Source organism: Marmota marmota, unplaced genomic scaffold (genome assembly GCF_001458135.2).
Source record: "Marmota marmota marmota unplaced genomic scaffold, marMar, whole genome shotgun sequence".
In the NCBI taxonomy this organism is placed as follows: Eukaryota; Metazoa; Chordata; class Mammalia; order Rodentia; family Sciuridae; genus Marmota; species Marmota marmota.
Genome location: NW_026000016.1, coordinates 12,108,589 through 12,132,498, shown reverse-complemented (window position 1 = coordinate 12,132,498; position 23,910 = coordinate 12,108,589). Strand labels below are relative to the sequence as shown.

The 23,910-nt window shown below is 32.5% G+C and overlaps 1 protein-coding gene across 2 annotated transcripts in view; it reads right to left on the bottom strand.

The window, feature by feature from the left end:
* Positions 1-23,910, bottom strand: part of Odad2 (outer dynein arm docking complex subunit 2) — a 161,846-nt gene that overhangs the window by 75,677 nt on the left and 62,259 nt on the right. For both annotated transcript variants that reach the window (XM_015483500.2, XM_048809162.1), the window contains exon 17: positions 3,287-3,401. In XM_015483500.2, coding sequence (XP_015338986.1) covers positions 3,287-3,401 — 115 coding nt within the window. The remainder of the gene's footprint in view (positions 1-3,286; positions 3,402-23,910) is intronic.

Genomic DNA, 23,910 nt, shown 5'->3' with positions numbered 1-23,910 from the left:
AGGGAGGGGGAGGGAGGAGGGGAGGGGAGTGGAAGACTGGGTCCTGTTTAAGGTCTAACTTTAGTTCAGTTTCAGTTGCTGGCATAGAAGATAAGCCTGATATTCAAGATTGGAAGCCTGCACAGGAATAATGAATGTGATAAAAAAGTAGATATGGAGAAAATCCATGAGATAAGACACAATTTATACAAAGTAACAGTACTAAGTAGAAATGGTTACTATACAAAATAGCATCTCATCAATACATTAAATTCTATATTTAAACTGATACTTTCAATGATGATTGAGAAAAAACTAGTATCTATAACACTTTTTTTTCTGGGAAAGGAAAAGGCCCTTAGCATGCTTTTACCTATGACTTCTGAACTACTACAAGTTACTATCTACTACTTCCTAACCACTACAAGTTACTACCTAACTACCTAACTTGTAGTTTTAATTCTCTGGTAGTTTGAAGTCAGATTGTTACTGTGGTAATTAATATCAGCATTAATTCTATTTTATGCCACTACCTTGAAAGGAATTCTGTCTTAATAATGTAATGAAACTTAAAAGCCATATTATCAACATCAATTCATATTTAACTGAAATCATGTATTTGTTCATTATTGTTTCTTATAACTCACATTATTCTCTTTCATAAAATCTTTTATTTTTTTAGTTTTTGGTACCAGGGATTAATTCAACCACTGAGCCAAATTTCCAGGACACCCCCCAACCCCTTTTAATTTTTTATTTTGAGGCAGGGTCTCACTAAGTTATTTAGGACCTCGCTAAATTCAGTTGCTGAGACTAGCTTTGAACTTATGATCACTCCTCCCTTAGTCTTCTGAGCCACTGGGATTATAGGCTTGAGCCATTGAGCCCAGCTAAAATCTTTATGTTGCTGAAAAATATTCTAAAATAAAAACTATTTTTCTTTTCCAGAAAAGATTCATCAGGGATAAACTTTCTGAATTCTGCCATTTCTAAAAGAAAAAAAAAAAAAAAGTCTATTCTTCCTCACTCTCTACTGTCACTCAAAAGCTAGTTTTGAAGGATATAAAATTCCAAGATAAAAAAGTACTTTCCTCTAAAGACATAAAAAACTATGTTTTTTTCTAAAAATATTTTTTGATTACACATGGACACAATATCTTTATTTTGTTTATTCATTTTTATGTGGTACTGAGAATTGAACCCAGTGCCTCACATGTGAGAGGCAAGCTCTCTGCCACTGTGCCACAAATCCCAGCCCAGCTATGTTCTTACTAGTAAATTCTTTCAGAATTTATTGTGGATGATGTTAAGTCTAATGCCAATGTGATGTGATTTTTGTTCTTTTATAACTTTTTTTCTTTTATTTCTGAAACACCAAGTTTAAATGTATGTATAGGTATGAAAATTTTTGTTTGCTTGTTTTCCTGCTTCGCAAAAAGTGAATCTTTCAAATCTGAAAACTAGAATCTTTCTTTAGAAATTCAGTTTATAGAACCTTCTTCTACAAGAAAAAAAAATAACTATTTCTTCTCAATTACTCTTTTTTATTATTATTATTGTTTAATGTATTTTTGTGTGTTATTTTTGTTTCATTTTTACTTTATATTCTTATTTTTTATTAGACTATATCTTCCAGATAAATATTTAGCCATTTTGATCATAGTTTTACTCTTTTCTACTATATTTATTGTTTTGCCAAATAATTTAGATTTCAAAAAAACCTTTCTCTGTATTTCTTTTTTATAACCACCTATTTGGAGTATTCTTGGATTATTCTTTTCAAGAATATTAATTTTTAAAAAATTAATTTAAAATAAATTTTAATGGTACATTCTGTTCCTTTCTGTACATCCAGTTTCCTCTGAAGTTAGTTCTGCTTATTAATCTTGGTTTGTCTTTTTTAAATTATTATTACAGCATGATAGTTATACACAGTAGTTGGATTCATTTTGACAAAATCATACATGCAAGGAATTTGATTTCAATCCCCATTTCCCCCATGTGGTTTTTTCTCTTTAATATCATTTCTTAAATATATGGTGTTCCTTTATTGTCATATTTATTAATGAAGGACTGAGCTGATATGGAAAGTAACCAATAGGGATTATTCTTCAAATATGTATATTGATCTTCACCCAATAGACTTCTTTCTTGCTCCCTAAATAATATAATTTAAATTTTATATTTAAAACTGTCTTTGAACTTTCAAAGGAATCATATTGTATACTTATTCTGCAACTTGTTATTTCTTATTTATTTACTTACATTATTTTTTTGTGGTGCTAGGAATTGAACCCACAGCCTTGTGCATGCAGGGCAAATGCTTTACTACTGAGCTACATCCCCAGCACTAGCTTAATATTTTTTGTGAGATTTATCAATATCAACGAATATATTAATTAAGTTCATTTTTAATTGCTTCATTATATGATATGGTATAAATAGACTACTATCTTATTGTTCATTTCTTATAGATGGACATTTGAGATCATTTTAATTGTTTGCTGTGATAAACAATGGTTCCATTAATGAACTTGTAATAAGTCCCCTCTTTCCTAGTATATATCACAATTCACTTTTCACAAATGGTTACATTTAGGATACTATTTCGAATCATGTTAAATTTACTAAAGAAATAAAATCCTTTAGATAAACGTATTCAACAGAAAGAAATAGCATTGGCAACAAGGACTTCAAGAGAAATCTCTAAACTGATAGAATGTTGCTAAAGAGAGACAAGCTGAAAAGATATCTTCAAAAGAAAATAAAACAATTTACAAGTGAAGAACTAAAACAGACATCAGAAACTTCTGATTCAGTTGTTAATGACAGATAAGAAAAGTGAGTGAGGCACAGTAAAATTATGTAACCTCTTCAAGGTAAAGCAGACCTGACTGCGCTTTCACTGCTGGCTAAAGCTACCATAAAAGAAGTCAAGCTTCCCACCATGCTTGCCCTTATCTGTAAGTAGCAGGTAAATGCAGATAATTTTCTTATTATCCAAGAATTAAGAACTTCAGTCTGTCTTTCTTCTGATTTACAGGGTATTTGTTTCAATTGCACACATCAAGTAGAACTTTGTAAGCACTGCATCAGACACTAGTTTTATTTGGCATTTTGAAACTGACCAGAAGAAGGCATTGCTCAAAAATTTTTTTTGCATAAACATTGTTTATCACTTTTTTTCCCACAAGATCAATCTAACCATAGGTAAGTCAAAGGCAATTAGTGACCTGTGGCAACATTATTCAATATAGTATTAGAGACTGTAGATTGATTCACAGATTGATTTGCAATTCGTTCCTACCTTTGCATTTTCAATGCATGGACAGAGGGCCCACGCTGCACTGGACTTCACATCTGGGTGTGGATTTTTCAGCAGGGACCACAACAAACGAACTCCATCTAAGCGATCAATTATTCTATGGTGAAATAAAAAAATGGTGGCATAAACTGTTATTAGGAAGTGAAAATGAAAACTTGACCCATCTATTCACATAATACTAATTTTTTTTCTCATTTTGACATTTTGCTTCCATTTTTTTTTTTCAAAACATCAAAAGAACAGCAGGATTGTAACATGCTGTTGACTCGTCAGCCCTCTTGATTTGGGTTTTAAGTTCACAACACGAAAAGCAAGCTGCATGATAATTACGATTCACATAAACTTAAAATCAAGCCACGTAATTTTTTAATTAGCGGTACACAGACTGTTACCTAAATTTAAAAATACTGGTTTCTTTCATATAATAACATCTAAATACTTTCCAAAACAAATATTTATGCCTCAAAGCTGTGCAGTTACCTTTTTTATTTGGTCTATGTTTAATTGACTTACCTTACTGTATGACATATTTTAAACTCCTTCAGTCCTAATCTAGCATTAGGAATTAAAATCATTACACCACAGTGCATCCTTTGTTGGGCATGAATAACACATAACTTGTTTTCCATGTGTTCCCTTCCCAGCAAGACTAACATTGCAGACTGTGTTATAATTACTTAAACATACTGTAATCAAAATATCTTCATGACTAGCTGAAAAATGAATTATCATCAGAGTCATCTCTACACCATCTGTCTTCTGTTTATATATCAATCAGTCCAGGGAGCATAACCTTGCAGTAAGGTCCACTGAGTACTTGGAGTTGAGAAGGCCAAACAAAACTTAATGTTCTTCACAAACATGGCTTTGTTCAAAAAGATACATTAAACTCAAAGCAGATGAAAAAAGATAAAGAACATCAGAATTTCTTTGATTTTTTTTTAATATCCCATTGAATTAAACACATGCAGTACTTAGCCACAGAATAAATTCTCCTGGCTTAAAATGCCATGTAAATTGTTCCTTGAACATTGACACTAAAAAAAAAAATCTACATTTCTTGATTACCTGAGATGAGTTTGCCAGGAAAAGAAAAGTATTATTCTTCCAAGTAGGATATCAGTTTTGCATAACTTTGTAAAATGAGTGACGTAAATATCCTGTAGAGTAAGATATAAACTGTGTCTTTAAAAAATGACTTCTAATAGGAAAAAAAAAAAGATACACTGACACCAAAATTTAACTAAAGAGCTTGTCATACATATTTAAAGCTTTCTGACAATGCTTGCTTGAGAACAGAGTTTTATTTCTCAAAGTGTGGAAACTATAAAGACACACACTAGGTACTTCACAAAGAAGGATTGACTCTTAAAATTTAAATTAAAATGGCTACTGCCTTATATGCTCTACTGAAAATGTAATTAATGCTGATCCCAGCATCTCTGTATTTTTTTCACAAAATTTTACAGTGAACAGCAGGGAATGATTGTCTTCCTTCTCACAGACTTTTCAGCAAGTTTAGCATTTATAACATTTAACTATCTACTGTTAGGTATAAATTGTCATTAGAGTGGAAGTCATTTACACACACTCAGTTTAAAAAGTATAGCTCAATCCTGAACACCCTTCCCCAGACAAAATTTCACAATAAACTATAAAAATTTGTTATTAATTTAAAAACTATATCTATTATTCCCCCACTCTCATCCCCAACAGTAAGCAATTCATCAGTTGCTAGTTATAAGGGATGAGGATTGTGACCCCAATACTAGTATCTAAAAAAAGATTCAGCACAGAATGGAGTAATAACCCAGTATGAGAAAAATATTATTAAAAAAAATTTCCAGCACAGGAAATAACAAAGTCGGGATAGCAAACTTCAAAGTTTAGTCTCACCCTTCCATTGCCCCACCCTCCGCATGAAATCACCTTCTGATTTCTATTTCATTGCTCCAGAACCTGCCCCTTCTTCCCTGTTCTCTATGTAGCACCCTAATCCAGGTCTTTACTATCTTAAGTCAGGATTGCTCCAGAAGGGGCATAACTTAGCTTTGTGTTTTCATTCTCTCTTCTCTTCCATTCATCCTGTGAAACTAACTCTCCTAAAGAAACTCTTAGAGCTTCTTCAGAAGCTTCTTATGATCAGGATCCCAGGGATATTCATTCTGTCCATGACACTATCTAGACCATTTTATCAACTCTTGGTGAACAATTCACAATGAAAAGATCATTTTCAGGGCAAAAACATCTCCAAAGACTTTCCATTGCCTGTATGATATTAAAATCCCATTTCCTGAGCTCAGTATTGAAAATTTTAAGGGAGCTGAATTATTCTTCCCAATTCAAGTAATTTCTCATAAAACTCCTTGACTGTCTATTAAACACTAAGTACTAGGCACAGAAATACAGCCAATTTTCCTTACCAGGAGTCGTTATATGTTCTACAAAGTCACTAACTGAGCAAATACTGAAGCGCTATGACTAGGAGAAATATAACATTTTCTTTCTGTGAGTCTCCAGTCTGAACACTTTCATCAATCAATATGTACCTTGTTTTCTTTTTGTTTAAAAACACTTTATTTAATATCTTGAAACACAAACATTGAACATACGCACGCGTGTCATACCTGAACAAAGGTGACTTAACACAAATATTTCCTCTCTAAAGCACTTCGCAATATTCTAGTGCTTAGAAAAACTGGATGGCATTTCAGAATAATGCTCAGGGGCCATTTGAAACAGCAAAATCACCGATGTAAAGCACAAAAATGCAAAAAACATGGCACTAAAAAAACAGTCAAAAGCAAGTATTTACCGGGGACAAGGTGTCTCCTGGTATCAGCTGGGAACATGTGCATTGGGCAACTGGAAATTGTTCACTGCTCTCACATGTCCACAAGTGAGAGAGCAGAAGTATGAAAGCATATTTGTAAACTTTGTTTACAAGTAAAGTTCAGTGGGTGCAGGAGTTCATCAATACAGAATCTAAAAATGAGGGCTGACTGCATGTTAATTTTCCTTCAGGAAATGACAGTCTAGTGAGGGCCATTATAACCTATTATAATGATGCCACAGAAGATGTCTTCATAGGGTTCCATGTGGGGCTCTTCTAGACCACACAGACTCCTCTCTCATCTGTCAGAGACGCCCATGCCACCTCTATCTTCTACTCGAATAAACTGTCACTTAAGGTCATAAAACATCTCTGTCATAAATCCTCTGGCTTCCCCCTTCTTTAGTTTTTAAAATTTGCCATCCTCCTTTCTGGAACTCCAAGTGATCTGCTTTGCCTTGTACACGCCTCGATTTCGGTGTGATCTCTTTCACAGCAGGAATCATCTATTGCCCGCCATGCATAGGGCATAAAACCACAGCCAGCAAATGTTACCTAAATGGATCTGAAACAGGAAACTTTTGCTTACTTCTTTTTCAAAGAATCAAAAATCTTTCCCAGTACATTCCTTTTTAAACTTCAACTTCCAGAGTACTTTCAAATTCAAAGTACTTTCAATTTTCCAATTCTATATCTAACCAGCAATATTTTTCTTTGAAGTTGTCTTTGGGTTGAAAGTATATTTGCACAGAATTTCTTTACAACTTTGCTGGTTTTTGCATATACACTGATGGGTTTGTAGGTGGTATTGATTTACATCACTGTTCATTTTCAATGGGTCTACCCATGTTTGTCTAGTTCTTTTACCATCTTTTTCTCAATTCATTTCCAGTAGTATACAAGTTCTTCCCACTTATCAATAGAATTTTACAATAATAGCTGGACTTTATTAAAACAAACCTGAATTCTGTTTTTCAAAATCTTCAACTTTATCATGGAAATCAAATTGCCTGTTTATTAGAATAACAAATCTAGAAAGACGTTCACATTCAAGCTGTTTTCTTTTTTTAAAACCAAACCAAAAAGACACAGCTGCTTGTTATGTTTCTTGATTTCTCTTGTTACATTAACATTTGCCAGGACTGTTACAAAGTCTGGCTGGCTCCCCTTACTGTTGAGAACACATATGTGAACAAATGTGAACAATTTGTGACCATATCGTGGGCATGGGTAGGGTTAGGTAGGGTTTCCTTCTGGCAAAACCAATATATCTATTTTGAAACCATAATTTTGCATGTTTTCTAAAAATTTCACAGTACTTGCTGAAAACTACCCTAATGAACACTATTGTATGACAGCAGAATAGCTCAAACCAAGTGTGGCAGGCAGAATAATAACATCAAGTGACCCAAAAGAACATGATGTTCTTAAACCACAACACGAAGAGATGCAACGGAAATCTACAGATTTTGAAACCATGTTGGAAAGTCAACATAAAGGGAAATACAAATGTATGTCAGAATTAAAATGATCATCCTTATAAAAAATGAGTTAGAAAAGAATTTTGCTTTAAAAAATGCCTCACTATTTTTGTGGTTTTTATCTCTATGCGTTATTCTAACGAGACACTGGGAGACCAAATGTAGAGAAAAAACAGTCACTAGAGAAGTATATCAAGATTTTCTAGGTCTTGGTAAGGCAGAAAAATACTCTTTTACCAGAAAAAAAAAATTATTCATTCACACATCAGGTATTGCAACACATCATATGGCAGAAAATGTTCATGTGTCCAACTCTTAGTAATGCTCAGTTTGGTCATTTAATTATGCTGGTGACCATCAGATCTCCCCTTTGTAAAGATGCAGTTCTCCCTTTTCATTGACTAACAATCTGTGGGGTCATACTTGGCCACCCTGAGATGGTCCTGTCTCAATAAACTTTTCCTATTTTACAGTTTTGCTTTCTGTTTTACCTTTATATAACTTTGGCCAAAAGATCTGATGAGAACAACTTAGAGGAGGAAAAGTGTCTTGGGAGGTTCAGTCCAGAGTGTGGGCCCAAGTGTGGCAGAACATGATGGCAAAAGGGCAGGGAGAAGGAAAGCAGCTCACAACATGGGAACTAGGAACAGAGAGAGAGCACTGCTCTCAGGGACAAAGTATAAACCCCAAAGGCAGCCACCAGTGACATACTGCCTCCAGCCACATCCTACCTGCCACCACAGTTACCATCCACATTCCATCGATGCCAAGTGGACGAATCCACTGATAGGTCACGTCTCTCATAATCTAATCATTTCACCTCTGAAACTTCTTGAACAGTCTCACACAGAACTTGTGGAGCAACTAAAGTATCAAATAGTTATCCTTGCTTAAAAGAATTATTTTATTCAGAGTCGTAAACACTGATTGTTCCAATTCTGTCCATTTTCTCAATTCATGAGCTAACATTATTCTATAAAAAGTTTCCTTTCATCAATTAGAGATGAATCATAGGAGGGATGTTTAATTCTTCTTGTTTAGTGACCGATTTCTGGTTACTGCCACTGAAAGCAAAAGAGATTTTTTTACCTCTTTCTCTCTTGTTCATTCTGCCTGAGCATTTTAAATAGCCATGTAACTAAGTCTATCCATTATTTCATGATTCTAATCTTCATCAAGTTGAGAAAAGCCATCCCCCACACTCCAAGACAATGAAACTGAAATATTTCTCTTAACCTTTTACAATTTACTTTGTTTAAATGTCTTAATTACCTGAATTTGCTGTAAGGAAGTAGAGATCTAACTTTTTTTTCCTTCAGGAAAATCACCAAGGAGAATCAGCCTGACATGTGGGGACAGGGCTGAGGTGGGGTGAGGAGAGTGCCAACGCACTGGAGCAGCCTTATATGGGAATTCAGAGGCTGAGCAAGGTGAAGGGGCAGAAAAACAAGGGGAAGATGACCAGAGCCCAGTATCAGAGGCTGAGTAAGATGAAGAGAGTATCCAATGGCTGGTCAGTAGAACATGATAATCAGTACTACAGCTGGGTGAGAACATCTGATAGAGGGGGAAGGTAGGTTACATGCAGGTAGATTGGTCAAATAAGTCAAGATGGAAGTTGGTTCTTCACTGTCACTTAAGTGAAGAGATAGAGAGAAAACCAGAAATTTACAAATTTAAAACCATGACTAAAAATCTTTACACTCCTTTCTCAGGAGTGGATAGAAAAGACTTGTAAAAAATGAACCACACACTTAATCAATTTGACTTAACCAATGCTTTAAAAACACAACATATAACTACATCAGAATATACGTTTTTCCATAGTGTGAATGTTACATTTATGAAGGTAAGCATATGGCCAGGCAATAAAGCCAAATATGAAAGAAATCAAATCACAGAAAATATGCTCTCTGACATGACAATATGATATATGGAAAATACTCCATATTTTGGAAGTCAACATTTGTAAATGACTCCTGGATCCAAGGAGAGTTAATAAAAAAGATATGCAAGAAATCAAAGAGATACCTGCACTCCTCTCTTTACTGCAGCGCTCTGGATCAGTGGATGAGTGGATAAACAACAAGTATTATAGATACATAATACTATTTAGTCATTAGAAGAATGAAATCCTGTCATTTGCTGGTGTGGATTTTTAAGCCAGGCACAGTAACACAAATGTTCTCCCTCATATGTGGAGGCTAAAAAAGTCATTTTCACAGAAGTAGAAAACAAAATAGTGATCATTACACACTAGGAAGGGAAGGGAAGAGGGGATAGGAGGAGGTCAGATAATTGGTACAAAAGTACAGTTACTTAGATATGAGGAATAATTTCTAGTGTTCAGTAGGGTGACTACAGTCTACAACTATGACATATATCTTACAAAGAACTAGAAAACAGGACTTTGAAGCTTCCCAACACAATACGACAAATGTTTAAGAAGGAAATGATAATTAACTTGATTTGATCATTACACAATGTACACATGTATTGAATTATCACATTGTACCTATAAATATGTAACTATTAGATTTCAATTAGAATCTTTAAAAAACTGTTAAAATTTTAAAAATCTAAAAACAGGAAAAAAATTAGAAATAAGAAATTTTTTTAATTAAATGAAAATGAAAAATAGAACTTTCCTTTTTTATTTGTTCTTTTTAGATATACAAGACAGTAGAGTATATTGTGACATATTATACACACATAAAATATAATTTATTATAATTAGAATCCCTTTCTTGTGGTTGGAAAATAGAACTTTCATTCACAGATGAAGTTAAAATAGCACTTGGAGAGAAATATCTAAACAACTATATATGAAAAGAGTTGACATGTAATATCAATAACCCCAGCTTTTGCCTTAAAAGAAGCTAAAAGAGAATCAAGTATTAATACTGAAATAAGTATAACAAATAATAAAAATAAAGACATAAGTTAATGAAATGGGGAATGGACAGAAGTGAATAAAATTAACAAAGTCAAAGTTATTTATTTTCTATGTTTTGAAAGATGAAAAAAACCGCATAAGCTATTAGAGCAAGGGTTGACAAAGTTTTACTGCAAAGAGCCAGAGAGTAAATGGGCTTTGTAGGTTACACATATTCTAATTTGTTTAGTGAAACAATTTAAAGAGGTAAAAGCCATTTTTAGCTCACAGGTTATTTAAATATGGTTCAAAAGTCTCCCCAAATAGACTTATCTATGAGAGAAACAGAGGGAGAAGACAAATTAGCATTATTATAGAATGTACAAATAATAAAAGAATGATTCAAAGACTAACACAGTGCTAGTATAAGTAATTTTATGCTAATAAGTTAATATTACATAAAGTGAATGTATTTCTTGAGAAATACAAATTATCAAATCTGACCCAAGAAGAAATTGAAAACCTAAATGGTTCCATATCTAATTTTAAAAAATAGCACTCATGGTTTTAAGAAACAGTAACTAAAATTCTTTCCACAAAGAAAACTCCAAATCCAGATGATTTTGCTAATGAATTCTATCATAAATTAAGAGATAATCCTATGCAAGATTTATCAGGAAATAGAGGAAAAATAATTTCTCAACTTGTTTTATGAGGCCTAATTCTAAAACTTGACAAACATATTCATAAAAATAAAACTATAGGCCAATATAATACATGACCATAAACACAAAATATAAAACACCAACAAACTGAATTCAAAATACATTAAAAGTGAAATATGACAAGATCAGAATGACTTTTTCTAAGAAAAGAAAGATTGGCTCAACCTTCCAAAATCAATCAATGTAATTCACCTTATTACTAGAACAAAATAAAAACCATGTGATTATCTCAAGAGAGGCAGAAAAAGCATTTTATTACACTTAAAATCCATTTATATTTGAAAATAAAACAAAGTCTTATACTTATGCATAAATGGAAACATCTTTAATATTCAAATTATTCATCCATAAAAAAAGAGTGAAATCCTGTAATTTGCAGCAAGGTGGATGGAACTGGAAAACACTACATTAAGTGAAAGAAGCCAGGCACAGTAAGACAAATGCTGCATATTCTCCTTCTTGTGTGGAAGCTAAAAACTTGTTTTCAAAGAAGTAGAGAACAACCACCAAAAACATACGAAGTAACTTTACATTTAATGGTGAATAATTAAATACTTTTTCCCTGAGCTCAATAATGGCAGAAAGATGTTTGCACTAACTTCACTGTAACAAAGGCACTCTCCTGTGTAATAAGAAAAATAAATAAAAGGCATAAAGATTAGGGGAGAAGGAAAGAAAGAAAATTGTCATTATTTGCAGACAACACAATTCTATATGTAGAAAACTCTTTGGTATCTACAAAACAAAATTGAAAAAATAAAGTTGGCAAAGTTGCAAAATACATAAAGTATGTCTGAATATATAAAGATATCAAAGATAAATTATATTTCTATTATTTACAACAAACAACTGGAAAATATAGTTAAAATTGCCAATCAAATTACATAAATAAATATCTAGGAAAATATAACTAAAAAATGTGTAGGATTTCTACATTGATAACTATAAAATACTGCAGCGAGAAATGGAAAATCCAAGTAGGTGGAGATACTGTATACCATCATATGAGCTGGTAATCTCAATGCCATTAAGATTCCCATTCTCCCTAAATTGATCTATAGATTCCTAACAATAATTATTAAAATCCACTAATACTTTTTAAAATTTAGACAAAATGGTTCAACTCTAGAGTTGTCCAGAGCTCAAAAACTTGGAGGATTTGTACTACTTATTATAAAGCTATAGTACTCAAGATAGTTCAGTACTGGCATAGGAAGGAAGGAAAACTGGATCAATGGAAAAAAAGAGCTCAGAAATAGTCAACTGAATTTCAACCAAGACACCAAGTTAAGCAAAAGAAAACTAATTCCAAGAAATTATACTGGACATTGGATATTGTATGAAAAAACTTTCCTCCTGTTACTCCATACTTTGAATAAAATACCAAAGTCCACTAATTATGAAAGAAAAACTGATAAATCAAATTTAATCAAATTGCAATTGTCTGCTCAAAAGGCAGCCTAAATGTCTATTGGGAAGAAGTTATTCCACAGCACAGATATGTAGTAATAGGTTTACATCCAGAATATATAAAGGACATCTTAAATTAACAAAGACAATCAATTAAAACTAAATGAAAACCTCGGATGGACCACAAAAGAATATATCCAGGTGGGCAACAGCACATGAAAAATTGATCTGTCATTAGTTATCAGAGAATGAAAATAAAATTTACAACGGCATATCATTTTATCCTATTAGACTCACTGATTTAAAAGAAGACTGATAACATCAAAATGGGATTGTAAAGTCATACAATCACTTTTGGGCATTATTTGTAAGTTTCTCATAGTTAAACATTTACCCTGTACCCAAGAATCCAGTCCCAAGAATATACAAAACTAATCTACATGATAGAAATTTAAAAAGTAGTTTCTTGGGGTGGACATAAGGATTGACTGGAAAACAGCCTTTATAAACTTTCCAAGGTGAGGGAAATGCTCACTATATACTTTTGGATGATGGTTATATGAGTGTATGTAACTATTAAAACTCATCAAACTAAATGATTAAATGTAAAAACAACTCATTAATTTGAACAAAATAAATCAGAAAAAAACAAGCACATACTACATGCTTTCCACTCAAATATACTCCAAATTGAAACAGAAGTATAATTTAGAGGGATGTGTTCTGAAGTATAAAATTATGAAAACAAAGCAAGATATTGATAACCATGAAGGGCCATCTCCAGAGTAAAGAGAGGTACATTGTGGAGGTTGTGATGAGAGACACCAGGGGGACTTGGTATCATCCAAACACAATTCCTGGCTTGGAGAGCAGTCTTGCCTTTGCAGTGCCTTACTAATGTATTCATTCACACTCTGCATTTTCCTTTGCATTCTAGACTTCACCATTTCAAAGTCTTTAAAATGTTGTTTTTGTTTCATTGTAAATGGCCATACACACGTGTTCTCACACAAGAAACAGCACCAGGTAGCTCATTAAGTCAGCTATTAAACTAAGCATATATTACAACTAACTGGATAAGATATATAATGCAATAAAATAGAATCTACATAAACTTCAAATAACAAAATCCCTAGAGTTTGTCTTAAAATGAGATTCAGAAGATTAAATGATTCATTTAATTTTCATTTCACATCTCAGTTAAGTCTACATGTTTTTAAAAAGCATGCAGATGAAAAACAAAAGAAATGTGACAGCAAGGAAAGATGCTGTCACTGATACAAACATGCAAAACACATATTCTTGTTTGTATAAACCCTAAAAGGTCGCAGACACTAGTTTTATAGCAAAAGGGATATCTGGGAAGCCACAAAGAAATTAAATCCCTTCTGTATACAAACAAGCATAGCTTTACTTTTTTTTCTTCTTAAAAAGAACAAATAAACCCATGTAAAAAGTCTCAAAAAACTATGTAAATGCAACATAATTATGTTTAAACCACAGAAGACAGAAAATTTAGAGTTAGAGATTCCATGGTAAATTTTAATTCTATCCTTATGTATATGTTTTATAAAAGAGTCTTTCATTACATGGTCACATAACACTGGTCCATGTAACAATCAGTTCAACAAATGTTTATTTTACAATGTGTGGCGGGAAAATATTTTATAGGATAAATTGTAGGAAATTAGTATATCATTTTAGTGAATGGTTAGATAATACTCCTTAGAATTCTGGGCATTTTCAGAGTATTAATAAACCACTTTGCCCTGATTTCCTTCTGAAGAACATAAAATTTAACTCATTTACAGCAAGTATTTCCTTATATTTGAAGTTGACCTTTAAATGTTGAGGTTATTTTGTTGCAGTGAAAAATTTAAGACATTAGGATTTTGGCACGTTTTAAGTCATATATGACCAAGTATTTTGTATAAAATAAAGAATGAATAAAGCATGAAGATATATGAGCTTATAATACCTTTTTAAAGAATCCCTTATCAATATTGGATATATGAATCGCTCTTGGCAATCATATATCTTAAAACTGATTTTTTTAAAGGAAGAACAAAGCATTTATCTTGTCTTTCCTATATAAGGTATACTTTAGGTCAATCAGTACTGAGATATCAGAGCCTTCAATCTGAGACATATCTTGTAAAATTATTAGATTATAAAGATAAAGAAACAAATCCTCAAGGCCCCCAGACAAAAGATCAAATAACCTACAAAGAAAAAATTAAATTAAACTAGCATTGAACTTTTCAACAAAACTTGTTATGAAGAAAAACTTACAGAAGACAGTGTGAACCGAAGATGTTATGTCTAGCAACGCTGTCTTCCAAGTGTTTATAGAAAAATAATTTCAGTCTATTAGGAACTTCTGTATCTATGAGACCCATGGTCTATTCTCAAAAATTCTACTGGAAGACAATCTCCAAACAATTAAAAGATTATTGTAAAACTTCAGCAAAACACTGCTGCTGCTGCTACTGCTGATGATGATAATGATGATGACATTTGTGCCTATCAATATAATTGTCAATATAAGATTAAAACAAAGACAGAGGACAGAATAGAATGATAATGTTCAAATGTTACATAGTGCAAAATAGAAATGATGCACTTAAAATGTGGGAGGAAAAGGAGAAAAGAAAAAATAGAATAAGCTTGCTGATTACTGGATGGACAATAACTGTGAGTTAAAAGGTACCAATAAAAATGGAGAAACTAAATAGTGAGTGACTAAATTAGTAAAAAGGAGAAGGAGGGCCTTAGAAAATTTTGTAGGTACAAAGGTAACCACTAGAACAAAAATGCAAACCTTTCTAACTAACAATAGGAAAAGACTACGAATCTGATAAAGAATCATAGTGAATACAATAAAATGCAAATAATTTAAAAATATTAAGACATTATTGAGACCAAACATTTTATTCATAAGTGGGAATTGGGTTAATTCACTTATTAAAACAAAAAGTGTGTTTAATTTAGCTCTCACATCAAGACCCATCTTTATCCTGTATATAAAGGCACACTTAAAGGGATTCAGAAAGACTAAAAATAAAAGGTAGATCAAGATTTAACAGGTAAATGGAAATAAAAATAAAGGAGGAGTTAATGATCCTGACAGCACACAAAATAGAAAACAAGCCAAAATACACTAAGGTTGTATTAAGTATAGCACCTAGAATATTTAAAACCACAATCTATAGCCACTAGAAACATCATGTACCAAATAATACAGCTTTGGTCTTCTAGAAGCAAAAATGTCATGCAAATTTAAGAGAACAGATTAGAAGCACACTACTAAGAGATTTTATTATGCCATTTTCAACACACAGGTCAAATGTACACAAAATAATGAGTAAAGAGTGTACACCTGTCTCTACATAAAATATAAAATAGGGCTGGGGAGGTGGCTCAGTGGTTGAATGCCCCTGAGTTCAATCCCTGGTGCCAAAAAAAAAAAAATCATCTATTAGTACATAAAGGCAACATCAATAAGCACCATAAAAATAGAAATAAAATAATCTACACTCTGACCAAAATGCAGTATAATAAATATCTAACAAAAATAAGTATTGTCCTTGTGGAATTAAAAAAAAAACTATTCAACAACTCCTGGACCAAAAAATAAAATACAAACTAAAATGAAGGAACGTCTTAAAAATGATGACAATAAAAGCACGACACATCAGATTCCAGAGTACACTTTTAAGACAATCAAAGGAAAACTCAGAGCACAAACTATGTTTAAAAAGAATTAAAATAATTTCCCAACTCAGAAAAATAGAAAATGAACCAAAAGAAAGCAATTATGCAGCAATCAAGATAAAGAAGAAAGTATTCAGTAGAAGAATAGAAAAGTACATCCAATTAGTAAAATACTCTTTGCAGGACAGATGGCACACACCTGTAATCCCTGCTACGTGGGAGGCTGAGGCAGGAAGATTGTAAATTCAGTCTCAGAACTTAGTGAGACCTGACTCAAAATAAAAAATAAAAAGGGCTGAGGATACAGCTCAGTAGGAAAGTACCCCTGGGTTTAATGCCCACTACTGAGAAAAATAAATAAACAAACATTTTTTTAAAAAAATATTTTTCAGGAAAAAAAAGAACTATTTATAATACCTAACCTGATCAGGAAAAAACACACGAACATTTAAAATGACTAAGAAATGAACTAAGAAATTAGTAGACTCACACAGATGCATAAGCAATTTCTACCAAACTTTAAAAGCTCAGATAATCCATAGCTCAATAAGTCATTCCAGAGTGTAGGAAATGAAAGAAAATGTCTTTATTCTTTTTTCAAAACTAGTATTGATATCTAATTTGACACAGTTGAAAATAAAACCCCAAACCAGAAAAAAAAACCCTCCATACTAGTACTACTAATAAATATTCTAAAAATACTAGTTAAATAGTAATAAGAGTTCTTAAGAAAATAGTATGCCATAACCAAATGAGACTTATTCTAGAATCCTAAAGCTGGATCAAAGTTTGGAAAGGCATTAATATCACTCACTATATTAATCAATATATGAAAATCATGGGGGAACATAAGAAATATAACCTACATAAATACTCAAATAGCCTTTGACAAGACTCAACAACTATTTTAAAATAAAAATCAAGAGATATTTTTTAATATGATATATATATATAAAACATATGTATTAGGACTAAAACCTTTATTTTACTTTATAGGGAAACACTAAAGATGTTTCTACTAAAATCAAGAGCAAGACAAAGAGAGTCGCTACCTCCTTTTCTATCCAACACTACATTTCTAGGAAATAAACTAAAGAAATTAGAAAACAAATAAATTTAAAGAATAATATTTTGTAAAGGAATAAAAACTCTTTAGAATATGCTAGAGCAGAGTTTGGCCAATTTTTTTTCTGTAAAGATTTTGACAGTCATTTTTGAGGGCCATTCAGTTTCCATGGCAACTACTCCGCTCTGCCATTATAACACAAATGCAACCAAAGATAATATGTAAAGAATTGAGTGCCATTATGTTAGAATCAAAATTTATTTACAAAAACAAGATCTGGCTGATGAGCCATGGTTTGTCAACCATTGTCCTAGAGAATAAACCATAAAATGACCCCAAACGACAAGAGAATTCTTCAAGGGAGCAGGACAGAGAATTGATATACAAAATTCAGTAGTGTCATCAAGACAAACAGTTGAAAGGACACAATGGTTGCTGAAGTTTAGATCTGGAATGTCCTGCAGAGGCTCTGTATTAATACTTGGTCCCAGCCCATGGCACTGTTGGGAAGTGGTAGAACCCTTAGGGAGATGGGGCCTGCTGGGAGGGTTTAGGTCCCTGTCTCTTTTGCCCCTGGATATAAAGTGAATTGGGATTATGTGCCAAGCATAGCTGCCATGATATACAGCCTTGCCTTGGATCCATAATCAAAGGAACCACCAAATATGGACTGAGACCTCTGAAACTATAAGCCAAACATACTTCTTCTCAATATCAGCTGATTTTCTCAAATATTTGTTACAGGTATAGAGAACTGACTCACTCATTTTGTTTTGTTTTGTTTTGTTTTCCAACAAAGGTAGAGGGAAAACAACAACTTATATAATCAACAAAGACCAAAATCCACATGAAGAAAACTTGAAAACACTCTTCAAAGTCAAAAACCTGGATTTGAAGAATGCAAGATTTCTATAATTTTACTATGGCTATGTAGGTTGTGAAGATTAAGGGAAACTGGATAAAAAGTCTCTGCAAAACCTGGGTACTCTGTTTTTGCAACTTTTCTGTAAGTCTAATGCTATTTCAAAGTAAAAGTTAAAATGAAATATATTTTTTTAAAAAAATAGTAAAAACGAGGTGTGGACAATAAATCATAGATATTTCTGGAGTTTTTAGCTTCAATACTTTCAGATGTTTGAAATTTTATAGTGTTTTATTAGAAAATCATGCTCCCCAAACACAAGTGTTAATGGTTTTTTTGCAATGTTGGTGTGATTTTATGTACTTGAAGGCCAAATTACCTCCAGATGAATTCTTTACATATCAAATAGAGACATTAAAAGTCAAGAAGAAGGGAAAGTTCAGCATGAATAAATTTACTTTTTCATAAACAGTATTTTAGGATACCTATTGGGCTGTTTTACAGTGAAACATAATTAAGATGAAACCATTTACATTGAGTTTTAAAAGCAATAGCCTGAAACTCTGTAAAAAAGCCAAAGGAGTTTTACAGAATTCTGCTTTCATCAAAACTGCTTTTGATTAAGTAATCAAATTGTTATTATTAAGAAGATATTTCTTATTCTTACAGAGAAATATATCAGGTGTAAGAGATGCTTTTGTGGCTTATTACATAAAATTAATAAATTATGCTAAGAGTTTACATGTTTATCCTGATATGTGTACCTAGATTTTAGCCACAGCTACATCACCAAAACACAAGCTGGTCATTAAAATGAGTTCTTAAATCATGAATTATATAAAACTTACATAATGAGAAGTATTTCTCATTTCCTTACATCTAACTTAAAGCTCGAAGATGCAATAAATCCTACAATTCCAGCAATAATAGCCACGTCTGAAACATGATGCCCCGTTCTTACCAAACTCAAAATACTGTTTTCTGAAACCATGTTAGTGTGTTTATAAAAATACTGTGGGAAAACCATATCACAAATACAAAAGCTGTTGCATAGAAAAGAAGAGTTTGGTTCTTAACTTTAAAGATTTGCTATAAAATATGACACATTTGATCAATTTCTCTCCTTTAAACACTGCCTTCCTTTAGTTGTTTTCATAGTCTACTCTTCTAGAAGTTTTCGTCTCAGATCATTGGCTGATCCTCCTCACTTTCTTTATGAGTAACTTTTCTTTTGTCAGTTTATTCTCCTTAAAAACTGGTTGCAATAGGATTCTGTTTTTGTCCCTTACTTTTGTTTTATCTTCCACCAAATCTCTCATGTATTATCCATGACTTCAGTTACTGAATATTCAAAATATTATACACACACACACATACCACGTTCACATCTTTATCCTAAACTTTAGATGTGAATATTCAATTGACTAGCTGCCACTGACACTTGGATTTCCCACAGAAACTTCAATGTCTACACAATCATGACTGAACTCATCATTCACTCATAGAATAAGTGTTTGTTGTTTGCCTAACTTGAGCCTGGTCCTGGGCTAGACATTGAATGTATAACAGGGAACAGACTGACTTTGTCCCTCCCCTTATGAAGTTGAAGCTTCCTTTACTAGCCTCCACCTGTACTCCTCATATCATTTAGTGGTAACGTTAGCTGTCTAGTTACCCAAGCCAGAAACCTGAATGCCAACCATGACTCTTCACTCTTCTGTGCAACTCACATTCATTCACCTGGTCCCATCCTCTTCCTTTCTAGCTTTTTAACCTATTTCTCTATTCTTAATTACAGAATTAGTTTAACCTATATTCCTATTTGACCTGCAGTCAACCCCTAACAAATTTCCTTGTCTCTATTCATGCTTAAAACACTTCACTGACTCTCTGTAGACTTTAAAACAAAATCCAACCTCAGCATGGCACACAAGGCCTGAATCACATACCAATTTTATATGTCAAAACTGTACCCTTTAAGTGCCTTGTTTTCAAGTGACCTTTTAAGGTAAATGGGTCACCATTTTGGGCCACTTTATTACAATTTATGGCAAATTCAATTAACTATATATAAGGGAGTCAAATAATTAAGGAAGAGTCTTCACCTATTGATAAGTTCAGATACTATATAATCTGACATTCATTTTCTATTTTTATTTTCATTTTCTATTCTCTTTTAAAATAGCTATTAATAAAAAATACTGTTATATCAACAATACTAGCCAACATTTACCTAGCACTTACTATGTGTCAAGCACTTTACATTAATTTACATTTACATTAAATCACTTAACAATTATGACAACCCAAAGAAATAGTTACCATAACATCCCCATTTTATGTACACGGTAACCAAGGCATTGAGGCATTTAGTAATTGGCTGAAGGAAAAATAATTGGTAAGTAGTGAGACTGGCATTGCAGGAAGTGGTTGCAGAATCTATGTGCTCAACCATTATACAGCATACAAAACAAAACAGAATTGTGCAAAGTATTAAACAGGAACTTTGTTGTTATAAAAATGATATATACTAATCATGCAAACTGTACAGAAAAATATAAAGTAAAAAACACCAAATCCTACCACCCGAAAACAGAAATTATTAATAGCTAATGTAAATTATTCTGGATAGCTCTTTATGCCTAGGTAAAATTGATAAGCAAATAGTTACATAATATATAGATGATAAAAATAATATATGATATATTATCTACTGCCATTTATGTAAAAGATGATCACATTTACACACTTACACGCTCAATCTACACTACCATCTTTGCTTTTATTTTTGTCAGTTGTATTTTTACACTATCATTACCAATATCCATAAAATTTAAATGATTTCTCTAATGATAATTCCTTCAGTAAGATAATAAACTAAGATAATTTGTCTTAGTTTAATATTTAAATGAATTCAACAGTCTCCACTGGCATCTTTTAGCTGTAGTTTTGCTGTTTTGAAATACTTTGAGCAATTTATTGTTTAAGTTTCTGTCAGGCAACTTTTTCAAGGAGAACTAGTGAGAACTGCATTCACTAATCCTATGTATGCTTGAGAATGTGTTATTGCCTTCATATTTGAAGGACAACTTGGCTACTATGAAATTCTTTAATATTTTCTTTTTTTATTTCTTTGTTTCAGCTTTACTTCTCAATAAATGTTTTTAAAATAAACTGAGACAATACAATAGCCCAATCAATCCACAAATAACAATCCATAATTATAAGTATACAATAAAAGAGATGGTTTTAATACTTCCATATACCGGTAATCGTCTAAGTCAGGAATGGGTAAACCATCTCTGTATAGCACCAAATAATGCATATTTTGGGCGTTGTGGACTGTATGTGTTTTGTCTCAACTGTTCAAGTCTGCCTTTATAGGCAAAGGCAATCATAGAAAATATGCAAAAAAAAAATGGTCAGGCATGTGGTCCAAACTTAATTTATAAGAATAGGATAAGGAGTGGACTTGGCTTAAGGTGCTGATTTCTGACTCCTAAATTTTTTATTGGTGCATATTAACTATAGAGAGTGGTGAATTTCATTGTGCCATGCTTGCATATGCATATAACATTGTAATTTGATCAGTTTCACTACCTGTTTCTTCCCCTTACCCAATTTCAAATTATACAACAGAGCCATAGTAACAAAAACAGTATGGTTCTGGCATAATAGCAGACACACAGATCAATGAAATAGAATATAGACAAAGAGAAAACCCATACAGATACAGCCATCTGATTCTCAACAAAGGTACAAAAATATACATTGAACAAAGGCCTATTTCTTTTTTTTTTTTCCTTTGTTTTTGAAATGCTGGTAACTCTTAGGATGTGTTGCTGGTGACCATTCTGGGTCAGTATTACTAGGATCTTTTTGACCTGCATATTTATCAGAAAGCTTTTTTTGTTATATCTTTAAAAACATGTTCCATTGGTTCCAACATCTACCTGAACACCAATTATGTTTATGTTGGATCTCCTTGGGTTCCATATATATCAATTTCTCTATTAGCATTTTTATATTTTTATTCTTCATTTCATTTTGTAGGTTCGATATACCACATTCCTGTCTGTTTTCAGTTATGTTTATTATATTTCTGTTGCCTGTATCCAGGCTTTTAGTCCAAGAATTTTTCTATTTCTTTTCTGTTCTCTGACTACTTGATTTTTAAAATTATTTAAATTGTGTTATAAAAGTTTTTTGTAAAACTTTATGGTTTATTTTGGCCATCTTACTAAAGGGGACTATATAGTCTTAACAGCCTTGTGACTGTGGGAAAATTATTTGTCTGAATTTATCTGTTTTCTTTGGTGATAGAATCACCTCAAACACAATCCCACAAATATCTGCCATTCCCTTTGCCCTGAGAACACATCTCCATCCAGTTTGGAGCAGTTAAAGAGTCAATCTGGTCCACTCCAAATCTCCAAAAGTTTATAGTGACAGTGTTGCAATCTGGAAACCACTGTCTCCCACACCCTTTTTACTCCTGAGTGACTTCAGCAGTCTCTTTGGGATAGACGACTGTCATGAACAACATAAAATGACACATCCGTATGACTTTTCCTTAGGTTCCACTTCTCCTGATGTTTTATAACGTAAAACTGGGTGTCTGTTGGGAAATTCTCCACTCTTCAAAGGCCCACTCACTTCCCTTTAATCTCTGCTCTCTATGTGGAAAAAAAAATATGTCAACTATGCAATGGAGGACTATGGCATTTATTTGGGGCAAAATCTTGAGATCTTAAGAGGCATATTCTAGTTATCAGCATGACATAGATCAATAATTCATAGCATTTTGCTATGGTGTGTTTCACAGTCTAAGACTTGGAGCTGTGTCCATTTCTGTATTTGGAGGAATATGGGTTCTTTTTAACACTTGAGCTTTTTGTAGCTTTCTATTCTTTTTTTCTTTTTTTCCCCCTTCATAGTTTTCATACCATTAACCAGAAGTAATACCTCTCACAAAATTCCAGAGTTTTGTATATTTACTTATAAGCATTTGTTTAGTGCCCTCTTATCATTTATTTTACAATTTTAAAATTATCTTTTCACTTGTATGTCTCACAAACTCAATCATAAGGTCCTTGAGATCTGTTTTTTTATTAATGATTTTTAAAATTTTTGTTTTTCTATTTCAAAACAGATTCTTTAAGGTTCAGAATAAGAAACAAGAATAGCTGTTTTCTCGTTTTCTTAAGTGGACTCAATTTAAGTCAATTAATATCTCACTTTAAAATAGCTATATTAAGAAAGGTTGAAGGTCTATTGTGGAGAGTAATATAATGGTAACATTTACCTCTAGCTGCCAACTAGATAAACTAGTAATGACTTGTGTATAAAACATTAAAAATGAGATGCAGAATAGATGTAAGAGCTCTGCAAGAATAAGTTCTATCTGTATAAGTGAAAGTCAATATATTTATTAAGAACTTAATAGTCACCAAGAGAATAAAAAAATGACATTTGAAGTAGTCTATCAAGTGATATAGAAAAATATTACTATAAGGAAGATAATGACAAATACTATATGAAGGGTATTTAAAAAAAAAAAAACTTAAGGTGACTTCTCAGGTGAAGTTAAACCCATCTCGGGGCCTTCGTATTTGCTACGCCTGTCTGAAATGTTTTTCT